The sequence below is a fragment of the Panicum virgatum genome, chromosome 4K (genome assembly GCF_016808335.1).
Source record: "Panicum virgatum strain AP13 chromosome 4K, P.virgatum_v5, whole genome shotgun sequence".
NCBI lineage: Eukaryota > Viridiplantae > Streptophyta > Magnoliopsida > Poales > Poaceae > Panicum > Panicum virgatum.
In genome coordinates this window covers 6,254,804-6,267,272 of record NC_053139.1, presented here as the reverse complement: position 1 = coordinate 6,267,272, position 12,469 = coordinate 6,254,804, and the positions used below count along the sequence as shown (strand labels likewise).

Sequence of the window (12,469 nt, the reverse complement as noted above, 5' to 3'; positions counted from 1 at the left end):
CTGCAAGTTGGGTATTCCCATTTCTCAAGTCAACTTTTTCCATCTTAAGATATAAGAAAAAATTATTGTACCATAAATTAAAGTATAAGTTTCTCAAACTAAATAAATCGCATATGATAAACTACAATTTTCTTCTAAAGAAAATTATTTTTTTTCCTTCGCATTCATTCAAGACTTAGCATTTGATGGCGTGAGACGAAAAAAAAGCACACTCAACAAATGTATTCATTTTTTTTTGCTGGTAATCATTAATCAAGGCTAATTGGATGCGTAGTCTGGAGGAGACAGAAACTAGCATACGTGTTCTTTTTTTTTTGAAAATCTATACGTGTTCATTTTTCGAAGCTGTACATCAGTATAGCCTAGTTACAATATACTCAGCTGCTCAGCTAAACAATTGTTTCATTTATTAACGGACGAGCTGGGCTGGTTGTAGCTCAGAAAATAGATGACTAACCCAACATAGTACTACTATAAATATACATGTATACTTCATATAGTTGACATTTTCCCGTGAAAGTTGGGTATTCCGCGCCCATGTGAATGCTAATTGAACATGTTAACTAAACACTGATTTTTTATACATATAAGCAGCAGGCTCACGTGCCGCTCCAAGAGCTCCCGAAGGCCACGTCCCTCCTTGGTATGGGGCACCTTATGGAAAGGGTTTGTACTGCATGATTGAAAAACAAGACGATGACAGTAATATCGTCATGGAAATGCCTGCGAACCCCCCTGTCGATATTCCTGAGGTCCGAGTAAGGCATATCACGTTTTCGCGCTGCTCCGTGGAGAGCTGCTTTAACGAGTCTCCTTGCAACTCCTTCCTGAATAAAACAACACCAAGTATCAAGTATGGCAGTCATAATAAAGGATTTGTCATCATTCATCAATAGGAAAAAACAAAATGATACTATATCCAATTGAACAAAATTTACTAGGCACATTACAATGGCAAAATAGCCACTTTGGTCCTTCAACTTTGGTCCATGGGTCAAGTGGGTCCCTCAGCGAACGCGCTCGTAGCGCGGTGGTACCTCCCGGTGCGGAGCGTGCCCACCCGAGTTCGATCCCAATCTGGGACGGCTCGGGTGTCGCACCGGGGATTTTCCCCAGAGGGGTGCCGGTGTGCGTGAGTGTGTCTAGGTGTGTGGTGTGTGTGCGTGTGTAAGCTCCGGCAGGCGCGTCCTCGGATTTCCCGGCAGCCCATCTGCGTTGAGCGCGCGGTCAGCGTGGGTGCCCAACTGAGTTCTTACATGATTCCCCAGTGCTCCTGTGTGCTTTCAAAAAAAAAATTGGTCCCTCAACTTTTGAAAAGACCAATTTGGTCCCTCAACTTTTATTTTTAGGTCAAATTTATCCCTATAGTGATGTGATGCTCCATAATACCATGAGATAGATGTGAAAAGTCATTTTTACTCTTAACTCCTTCTCATACTCAATTTCTATTATTGTACAGTTGTAATTAATCAATAATAGGTCACAATAGATCTATTATTCTGTGCGCTGGTTTGATGTCTCTCGTATTTGTTGAAATGCTATTTTGTATTGGTCTAGATCATATAAGAATATCATGCACATGTTTGATTAACTTGTTGCACCACTGCTAAACATGCAAATTGCGAAGGAGAGAAAATAACCAAGGGTAAAGATGACTTTTTAGCATTAGTCTCATGGTATTATGGAGCATTACATCAGTATAGGGACAAATTTAACCTAAAAACAAGAGTTGAGGGACCAAATTGGTCTTTTTGAAAGTTGAGGGACTAACTTGACCCTTGGAGCAAAGTTGAAGGACCAAAGTGGCTATTTTGCCCATTACAATGTACAGTTACAAAGGCATGTCAGATTGTCAGCAGTGTTGCTGTTACTTTATAGCATGTACGACAGAAGCTAAAGGCCTGCCTTAAAGGGCGTAGCCTGTGTGCTACACATTGGGTTTAGGGTCTGGAGAAGGGAATTTGCCTTCAATTATTGTTAAATTTACTTTTTGTCAGCTTTACCCATAGCACATACATTCAGCAATATAACCTGTATGGCGATTGCAGCAAATGCAGGCATGAGTCATTAAGATTCAGTGTGCTGAACAAAAACGTATAAGGCCAACAGACCTCAGTAATTTGACTGCAGTAAGTAATAAATCCCTAGAGCTTGAAAAAATAATACAAGATTGGTGTTTCTTCCATGTAAGAAACAGCATTTCACTACTTGCATGGACCTATAATAGTTCATCAGTACACAGTTTGCATCACTAGACGATAAATATCACAAACTGAATGAAGTTGTTGACGATAATTTCACAGACACCCCTTCCACTATTGTTGCTGTAGGGATAAAGGTTCACAGATTTTAACCAGAAGATAAGGAAATAAAAAGTGACAATGTTTGTTGACCAAGAAATAGGGGAAACCCAACAGTATCTCCTGCATCTAGTCCAAGCAATAAGAAGCTGGTCTGGTAGTTTCAAAAACTAACAACTACCAGCTACTCATAGTTTTTTTCTTAACGCAAAAGTAAAACTTGTAATGCATTAGGTTTCCTTATTGTTACCATGTGTCCGAGGCATATTTAATGCACGTATTTTATGGTTATTGTTCTGGCAGAAACATTTCAGCAATTGATTGATTTTTGGATCATATTAGGGCAGACAACAGCTGAAAGCCCGAAAACTAAGAAGCATGGCATAAACAAGTTGGATGCAATGAACAGGCAAGTGGAAGCTTACAGCACGTTGATGTTTTTGAACGATCGCAACAGCTTCCTGGTTACTCAAGAATTCCCACAAACCATCTGATGCAAATATGACGAAATGGTCACTTGGTTGAATACAATGAGATACAATATCTGGGTTGGCACTCAATAAAGGTTTGCTGAATGGTGTACGAAGCCTAAACTTTGCATGGAGTGGTTCCTTGTTATATTGCGCGTATTTCAAGTACGCGTCACCTATTGATCTCGACACCTGCATCATCAATCACTGTGTAAGCCGTAAGCACTGAATATATACAATTCAAGTATTGCAACACGAAACGAAACATTACGATAAGACCGACCTGCATGATGCCTCTCACTCTCCAGACATTATGCTTAAGTAAAACAATGTGCGGATCATCAGGATGTTCAGCAATGAGCTCCTGCCTAATACCCTCATCACTGACATTGTGCTCCCTGCACAGTTGCTCCGCGACAAGATCCCCATTGGGGCTGACTTTCCCAAGAACAGCTCGGGAGTCCCCAAGGTTGGCAATGAAGAGAGTCCTGTGCTGAACGATGCCAACAAGGCAGCATGATCCCATGGTAGCGAGGCTTGGCCTGGTTTCCCATTGGTCTGAAACGAGTGAGATGAATCCTTGCTCTGTGGCCAGAAATGCCTTCCTGATGGCATCAGGTGTCATGCCTTGCGGGCCAGATGCGGCCTCTACACAGATGGCACCTGATTAATCCACATGGTCTGCACGTTATGAAGCTAGACAGCAAATCTGGTGGCACTTCGGATCTCACCTCGGAGGTTGGTGAGGAGGTGGTCGTGTATGAAGTAGGAGGCCTCAGGGCCACCATGACCGTCGAAGACACCAATAACAGTGCCAAGAGACAGGGCTGACTCGACAAAGAACTGGTCCTCAAGCAAATTGTTAGCCTGCACGACAGAGATGGAGAGGTCCCCGTCTTGGCAGCGTGCAGTATCATGCCACCATAAGTGGCCATCTTCATAGCCACCAAATTTGGCTTTGAAGGTGGGCTTGACCACAGCCCACATAGCGCGCAACCTCTCGAGTGTCCCACTAGTTTGCGGGCGAGGATATTTAGTGTCGGATGGGTCTTTCTCTAGGACATTCTGTTCTAGAGTCCTGTGTTCTTGATCTTTTGTCCCTGTACTTGTACATTGTACAATCATGGCACCCTCTGCATCAGCAGCACCTGCACCCATTTTGTATTTTAAAAAGATTATGTCCTATCATTGCAACAACAATTAAGACTCTGACACTCAACAAACATCATGCTGCTCAATAATGTGCCAAAATCAAATTCTGCTGAGTTACCTTTTCTTTTACTGCCAGAGTGGCACATGAATGGTGGAAACACAAAATATTCACCAATCAGTGCCAGTGTGAAACTCACTCCATGATTAAAAAAAAAAGCTCTCTCTAAACCTTATAGCAGTATATCAATATTTTAATAATCAATGACAGAAAGCTTTATCTATCTCCTTGTATGATATTTATCAATTTGTTTCTGGACATGCCACTTAGCTACCGGACAATAATCATGAATTCATGATGCTTACCGAAATTCCTTTGTTGCTTGGTGTGCGTGGTTTGTAAGTTGTCCTGCAATAACAAAATTAGGTCCAATCCTCATCTAGAAAAATTTAGGCAACATTGCGGTGAATTACATCAAATCCATCTATCTACTTAGAAAGTGCTCTAGATACCTAACTATCCACATAATATCAAGATTCATCCAGTAACAACGAACATCCGATTAAGCACAATACACTATATATGATATAGTATTAATTTCTGAATATTATCAGTGGGGCTAGCTCCATTGTTTACAAAAAATGTTGTAGTGACAGCTACAATAAGTTTCTTTTTTTTTAGCTCCAATAGTTTATTAGTAGTCTCCTTTCTTATCACTCGCATAGATATATGAAAAAGAGTATAATGGTACAAGGTAAAAAATGCTGTAAAGTGCCAAAGATTGAAATTAAAACGGTAGTAGTGTATGAGTTGAAATTTTTTGTTTATTGAGGACGATATATGGTAGCTAATTTAGCTTAATCAGTCGAAAAAACATAAGATGAGGAATGGCACAATTTGTAGACAAGTAACGTTGCAGGTGAAAATGAATAGTCGATGGGAACAGTGTGACAAAACCTGGTCTGGTAGTGATCTTTTTGCATTATCAATCTTATTCAGTTCATCAACAATCTCTGCTATAGTAGGCCTTTTCACTGGGTCGGAATCCACACATCTTAACGCTATTTCGATGCATGTCTTAATTTCGTGTGATGTATGCGATGAATTTGTGACCTGAAGCCTTTCCTCCCAGTTTCCATGTACCTGCAGATTTGAAACACGATGCCGAAAGTTGGAAAACATGCACAAAGGCAAGTCAACACAACATAATGTTTGTGAAAAAGGTCTGGTGTTCATGTTGTAGGATGTTTTCTTACAAGATCAATAAACTCTTGGCGAGGCATATTTCCACATTCCAAGTAACCCCCACACCCTGTCATTACTTGTATGATTATAACACCCAAACTGAATACGTCAAACTTATTTGTGATGTGGAATCTATTGATGTATTCCGGTGGCATGTATCCCCTGCATGATATCAAATAAAATATTTTTTTATAAAAAGTTAACAAAAGAGGTTGACGATTCCTCATTCAGAATCAACTTACGGCGTTCCTATTATTCCTTTTGTGGTACAGGTTAGTGTTGAATCAAAGAGTCTTGACAAACCAAAATCTCCTATTTTTGGCACCATGTCCTTATCCAGCAGTATATTTGCAGGTTTTAAGTCTAGATGGTAGATCGGATCTTTGGATCCATTGTGAAGATAGTGTAAACCCTCACAAATTCCTTTAATTATTTTGTAACGTGTGTGCCAACCAAGTCCGCTGGATTCATCTGTACAGATAATAAATAAAGGTGTGTTACCAAGACATAAAATCAAGAGAGCATTTTTCTTCGTCTTTGATCTTTCTATACAATGATCCAAAAATACTATAATCAAAGTAGAGCACAATCATACCAGAAAGATGCTTGTCAAGGCTTCCACCCTGCAGGTATTCAAAACAGAGAGCTCTTTCTTCCGCTCCAGCATAAACATATTGTCCATTGTACTCCATAACTTTATGTTTTATTTCATAGCAGTAGCCAACTAAGCGGATGATATTTTGATGTTGGAGTCTCATAAGGTTAGTGCACTCATTCTTAAATTGCTTATCATCTTCAAGTCCTATATGGTTATTGTAAAGCTTCTTTACAGCAATCTCTTCCCCGTGGTTGAATACTCCCTATTAAATTATATCTCGTTTAACATTGCACATGGGGTTGTTGTACACTCGTAGTTAATGATAGTAAAATTTAAATTTGAAATATATAAGACCCCCAACAATAACCATACCTTGTAAACCACTCCATACCCTCCATAACCAATTATGCGATCCTTGGAGAACTTATTTGTGATTTGTTCTAACAAATGGAACGTGAAATCCCTTGGCATCCCACATGTATGCTGTTGATTGTTCTCCATGATATTCGCGAACTTCTACCAAGGCTGGGTGCCGCATCCCATCTATAATAATAAATAAATCCTTTCACATGAGATAAGCTAAGCTCATGCATGTGCATAAATTTGCAAACAATAAAAGACATGTGGCATGAGGATTAACTAACTATTCACTGATTCGAAAGCAAAAGTTAAAAAAAAACTTCGGACATGCCACAGACAATTTGAAGATTAATTAATAGAACTTGTCTTCAACTCTACGGAAAATGCAAATACCCTCGAAAGAAAATTACCATTCAGATGGTCCGGCTCTATGATGATTGCTGCCGCAACTTGAGGTACTCAATCAGCAGGCAGGGGTGGTCAGGTAGAGGCTGAAGCACTCCATGGCCGTGGTGAGTGGACTGCGGGTCTGCAGCTGTGTTAGTGTGACTGAGCAGAAGCACAAGCAGACGAAAAATGAGGGTCTGTGAAGAAGCTGCGTGTTAGTGGTCAGACCACTGTTGCAGGCGGTCACGCCGAAATAGCGGGACAGCGAGATAGAGAAGAGGGAGGAAGACCAAGATCTGGGCCCTTATCAGAACTACCTACGGTCCAATGGGAAATTCGGCGGCAGGGCAGGAAGCTGCAGTCGACGGCTCAAGGTCGATAGCAGCAAATCCACCGAAGGGGGTGGAGTAAGGGGTGGAGCCCATAGCCGGATCTGGGAAATGAGGCGGAGAGGATGAGATTATGAGAGGCCGAGACAGCTAGTTTGAAAAACGAAAAACGATCAAATCAAGAGGAGGAGGAGGAGAAGGGAGGAGGAGGAAGAAGAGTTGTCGTGCGGCAGAGGCACGGAGAGAGCTTGGCGCGTGTGGCAGGAGATCGAGAGCCGCGCATGCGAGCTGGGAAGAGGGAGGGGGAGGGAGATGAAGCGGAAGCAGCAGCGGCGCCGCTCAGTTCGGTGTGGCCAATTGGGATCACGGACTCACGGTTTCAGGCTGGGTTGGAGATAAATTGAAGGGACCTAAGAGCATCTGAAATATGGGCCTCTATTTTATATTTTTAGACCGATCTATAAAATTTAGGAGCTTAAAATTCTCTCCGTACTTCAGTCAGCTCGAGCAAACGAAAACTCCTAAATCAATCTGACTATTGGGACCCAGCTGTCAGCGAAAGACCCCGTCCTCCTTTGCTCGCGGTCCCGCCGCCTCTCCCCCGAGCCGCCGCGCCCGCCTCGCCCCCGCGCCGCCGCGCTTGCCTCGCCCCGTGCCGCGCCGGCCGGACCCCTACAAGCTGCTACCCTTCCGCTTTCCCGTCGCTCTCGCTGGCCCTCTTTCCTTATCGGTCGGCTTCCCCTCCGCCCGCCGTCCACATCTGCGGGAATCCAGCTCTAGCTCCGTGGCGGCCGTGCCGGTTCCACGATGACTCCGACATCCTCCTCTCCCTCCCGCTGTTCGCGCACGGCGACGCGCCGGTGCCGGCGCCGCCTCCCTTCCTGCGGCCGACCAGCCGCACGCCTCGCTTCAGCCTCAGCGTCAAGAAGCAGGTTTGTGATATTGTCAAGAAGCAGCTTACACTTGCTGATGGCACTGAAGTTTGTGGCTACTCCAAGTTCCAAGATCTTGGTGCTGATTCATTGGACACTGTAAGTGAACTATAAATCACACTTTTTAAGTTTGTAACAACCGAAATTATCTCTGTATAAATTTTTGGTATGATTGTTGGGTAGCAGAATAACAATTGGCTGTTGTTTTGTTGTATACTTACACCAATTGTAACATTCTGTGGAATAACCTATGGGATTAGTACTCTGTCTCTCTACTCAGTCATCAAATTCTCTATTCTGCTTGGAGTAGATCTATCTTGTTTGTAGGTGTGCCGTGCTCTTACTTTTGTACCAATACTTCCATATGGCGGTGCCAAGCAATCGAATTCGATCCATCCATCTTGTCCACAGTACTCAAGCTTATGCAGATCATATTGCTTTCACATCAAAGATTCATGATTGAGTAGAAGATAATGCCGTTTCTTGTTTTCATTCTGCATCAGTAGTGAACACTTGCTAATAGTTAAAAGATTAAGCTGCAGTTTTCTGAATTTAAAAGATTACTGTCAGAAGTATAAGTATTAGAGGTAAAACAGCTGATTGTTCTTACAAATTATTTAGTAGCCCATTCCATTATTTCTGTTATGATAATGTGTGGTCATGTCAATCATTCTCAAGAAATCTAATTTTGCAGACCTTGTCGCTGCTAGACCTGTTGAAAGTGATCGGGTGCTCTAGCCTAAGAGGGGGAGGGGGTGAATTAGGCACTAATAAAAACTTTGACCTATGGCTCCAACTAGTTTGCACAAAACTTAAACTAAAACATGCTATCTAAATGTGCAACTAGGTTGTTCTAGTGTGAAATCCCTATCCCAAAAGAGTTTAGCAACCTATAGCTTTTCCTATCAAGAAACTATTCTATGAAAATAAAGTCACACAAATTGCTAGTATGAAATGCGGAAGCTTAATGAGCGGGATAGGAGATAGCAAACTCTTGACGCGGGTGTTTATCCCGTGGTTCGGTTAGCCACAAAGGCACACCTATATCCACGTTGTTGTAGCACTCACTAAGAGTATTGCTACTCGGTCACCAAGTCTCTTCCGTGAACACAATCACTGTCACCTTGGCCCCGGGTTCCACTAAGGAGCTTCTCCACAAGGGATCGGGGTCTCCACGTCCCCCGCACAAAGTGTCGTCGCCGCTCCACACCAAGTCGGAGGGTCGATGATGTTGCCGGCGAGCTCCAAAGCTCCAAGGTGCCGGCGCACCAAGCTCTTGTTTTGATTCACTAGACAACCACAGCACAAAGGCTCAAGGTCTTGCAATCACACTCACTAAGAGCTAACATTTACACAACACTCTCAAAGTGTGCTAAGGGCTAAGGATATGATCTTGATACTTTTGGATGGCTTGGAGATGTTCTTTGGTGTGTGTGGGATGTTCAGCAACTCCAGCAAGCTTCAAATGGCCGGGGTGAGGCATATATATAGGCCACCAAGTCTTGTAGCCGTTACTCCAACGGTCAGCAGAAAATCTACGTATCATCGGATGAACCGATGCCTCTGGCATGGGTAGCGTCGGTTCATCCGGTCACTCTAAGCAACTGAAGTAGCCGTTGGCTTCTCTGACACAGTTGCAGCGACTCCAGGGACCATCGGTTAAACCGATGCTTATGCCGTCGGTTCAACCGGTCTCTCACAGCAACTTGTTGGGCTCTTCTCTTCTGCTGACGTCAATGCACCGACGCAATACTCCGATGCACTGTCGGTTGAACCGGTGCTAAAGAAACTTCTCCTGGGCACTTGACATCGTCTCTGGTACATAGTACACCCAATGCACCGATGCCCTTTCTTAGACCGTCGGTTCAACCGGTGCCTATAGGCTGATTTGGCTTCGATTCCCTTCTGCACCAAACATCATAGCGTCGGTTCTTCCGACAAGCGTCGGATGCACCGATGGTTAGGCATCGGTTCTTCCGGTGCTCATGATCCGAAGAGCTTTCAGGGCGCTGCCCTGAGACCCGCGAGGGGCGGCTCCCCCTCGACCCCCGTCCGCTAACCGGGTATCGGAACCCCCGTAGGGGCGGCCCTTCGGGCCTAGCTACGCCTATCTTCTCTTGTCTTTGTCATCACTTGAACCTAAACGCCTGAGAATGGTCATCTTAACAATCATATTAGTCCTATTGATTGCGTTGTCATTCGATCACCAAAATCACTCGAAATGTCATAAATGGTGCCATGTTCGCTTCACCTGTGCGAGAAGGAAGGCATCTGAGCTGTTGGGGAGGTGGTTGCTTTGAGCTTCAAGGAAGCGCAAGCTGCTGCTGGTTTCATTTTCCCTACCTAAAAGGATGGAGAAGACCTAGTACTTGGAAGGCCCCTGAAAAAAAGCAGGCTGCAAGAAGGCTGCTTGAGCATCCAAACTGATGTGATTACTTCTGTAAACTGCAGAGAGAACTGACAAATAAGATGCAGAACAGCATTGCCTCCAGTGTTGCACTATTCACTGATGTATAAAAGATAAGATTACTCCAGTAGTGTCTCTGTGTTTGTTCACTGATGTATAAAAGATAAGATTACTCCAGTGTTGCCTGTATTATTGTATTATTGTTCTTCTGGTTGGATCCCCAAGCCAAAGGATGAGCTTCAGTTAACAAAGGAGATGCTGAGACTGCTTTGGTTCTGCAAGACATTTAGGCCTTTTAGCAGCACAAAGGAGATGCTCCAGTGTTGTACTTGTAGCAAACAAATAAGATGCTACAGTGCATCAAATAAAATGGAATCTTGTTACTTATTTGGATCAGCCCTTTGCTGTCCCCACTGGAACCTGGAGATGAAGCAATGTATGTTTGTTTGTTGATGTAACAGAAATGTGTGCATGGCATGTGTGTCAGCTACTTTTCATGTGCCATGTGCACTTAAGATGGAGGACAACAATAGCTACTCAGGGAAGCATACAAGGATAAAAAAAATCATCTCAAGCTGTTAGCATTTCATACACTACTCACTGTGCATTCAGAAATGAGAAAGGATTCAAAAAGGATTCTCTGACCATGAGTCCAGAACTGATACAAAACCACCAGACTCTCAGTCAAGCACATAAGTGAAAAGCACCATAGTACTCATAGGTAATAAAGCACATAAGAATCATAGGTAATCAAGCACATAAAAACTGATACAAAACCATCAGAATTTTTGGCTTAAGAAAAAACTGAGGGTAGATGATGGCAGGACTCCTGACAACCACCTCTCAATTCATCTCAGGTTATATAAATGTAGTTGTACATAGAATTGCACCACATATTCACATGGGAGAAGTCAGAACATTGAAATCTGATATTTGTGAATGACTATATGTTCCAGAAATTCACAGTGCAACTTATGCTCCAAATAATTGTTTACACATACAGTTTCTGTCTACTAGATAGCATATTCAGAGTTCACTAGATAGCATAATCAGATTTCACTGTCAACAAAGACTAGATTATAAATAAAAGACAACACTTGTGCCTTGTTCATCAGCCGAAATTCAGACAGGTTCAATAACATTGTAGCTAGTTCTGCTAACATTGAAGGCCAAAATTCAAACTTCAAACAGCCACTACACAGCAGTTGAACCAAGCAGTAACTGAAATTACAGTTTTAGAGATCAACATAATTTCTTCACATGAGAGACTCAGCTTCCTCAGCGTCCCCTCCACTGCCCTGCTCACTTGTGGAACCTCCCCCCGATGCCTTGAGTAATGCTTCCTTGGCTGTTGCTATTTGTTGCCTCATTGCATTGACATATGCTCTTTGGCTTTCATCCATGTTGGAGGTGTTGCAGAACATGATCTTTTGTTCTTGATCCCACAACAACTTCCGCTCTTCAAGGTCCTTCTCAGCTTTCCATCTTTCTTCGCGTTTCTGATGTTCTTCTGACTTCATTTGTATAAAGGTTGCAAGTTGCACGGCATATTCATCTTCTCCATCGTTCCTCTTTTGTTTCTGTTTTGATTGTTTGAGACCCGGAGGTCGCTTGGAGGGTTCACGGTCATCTTCTTGTGCTTCTTGCGATGGGGTCGTGGACTTGCTTTGCCTCTTTCCTTGGGCTTGTTTCATTGCTTCATATACTGATTGAAACTTCTTGGTATGGCGGACCTCCATCCAGTAGTGAAAGTAAGGAAAACCTTTGGTCTCATCATAGGATTTTTGGGCTAAATTGATCTGCAACAAAGATGAAATCAACAATTAGAGAATGAGAAGAATTTGATGAAGTCATGAATTTATGAACTTACATATTCTGTATGCGGAACGCCACTTGGACGGAGACGTTCTATCTTCTCGATGCATTCTTGAAACCGAATGCATTCCCTTTGGATGCCATTCCACCTTTTTTCAAGGGAGGTAACATTTCTATCAGAGACAAAAGTCTTGTTCTCATGATAGTGTTGTGCTATCCGATTTCAATATGTGTCTTTTGGTTGATCACTTCCTATTCTTGGGTCAAATGTTATGGTCATCCAAGACCAACAAAATTGGATGTCTTCATTGTGATTGTAGTTTCCTCCCCGCCCTCTGCTACTACCACTATCTGGGATTGGTGCTTGTGTGAGAACCTCCAGATCGGCTTCAGAGTCTTGTGTCAGCATGTCTACCAATGGCTGAGAACTGCCCATTGGATCCTATAATGGAAACATAATACATAGAATAGGTTAC

The 12,469-nt window shown here is 43.0% G+C and overlaps 1 protein-coding gene across 2 annotated transcripts; it reads right to left on the bottom strand.

Moving 5' to 3' along the window:
* Positions 1-297: 297 nt before the first annotated feature.
* LOC120702800 (calcium/calmodulin-dependent protein kinase type II subunit delta-like) lies at positions 298-7,246 on the bottom strand. Of its 2 annotated transcripts, none has more exons than XM_039986747.1 (11): positions 6,534-7,246; positions 6,136-6,306; positions 5,761-6,025; positions 5,408-5,636; positions 5,177-5,327; positions 4,878-5,063; positions 4,286-4,328; positions 3,502-3,918; positions 3,054-3,418; positions 2,726-2,962; positions 298-827 (listed from the first exon to the last, which is right to left on the bottom strand). In XM_039986747.1, exons 2-11 carry the CDS (start codon positions 6,262-6,264, stop codon positions 600-602), a joined length of 2,250 nt encoding a protein of 749 aa, XP_039842681.1. In that variant the 5' UTR covers positions 6,265-6,306; positions 6,534-7,246; the 3' UTR covers positions 298-599. The 2 variants fall into 2 exon arrangements, with proteins under 2 accessions (XP_039842681.1, XP_039842682.1); XM_039986748.1 differs by lacking the exon at positions 298-827 and adding an exon at positions 1,790-2,031 and having other exon boundaries at positions 6,534-7,210.
* Between the last annotated feature and the right edge of the window lie 5,223 nt (positions 7,247-12,469).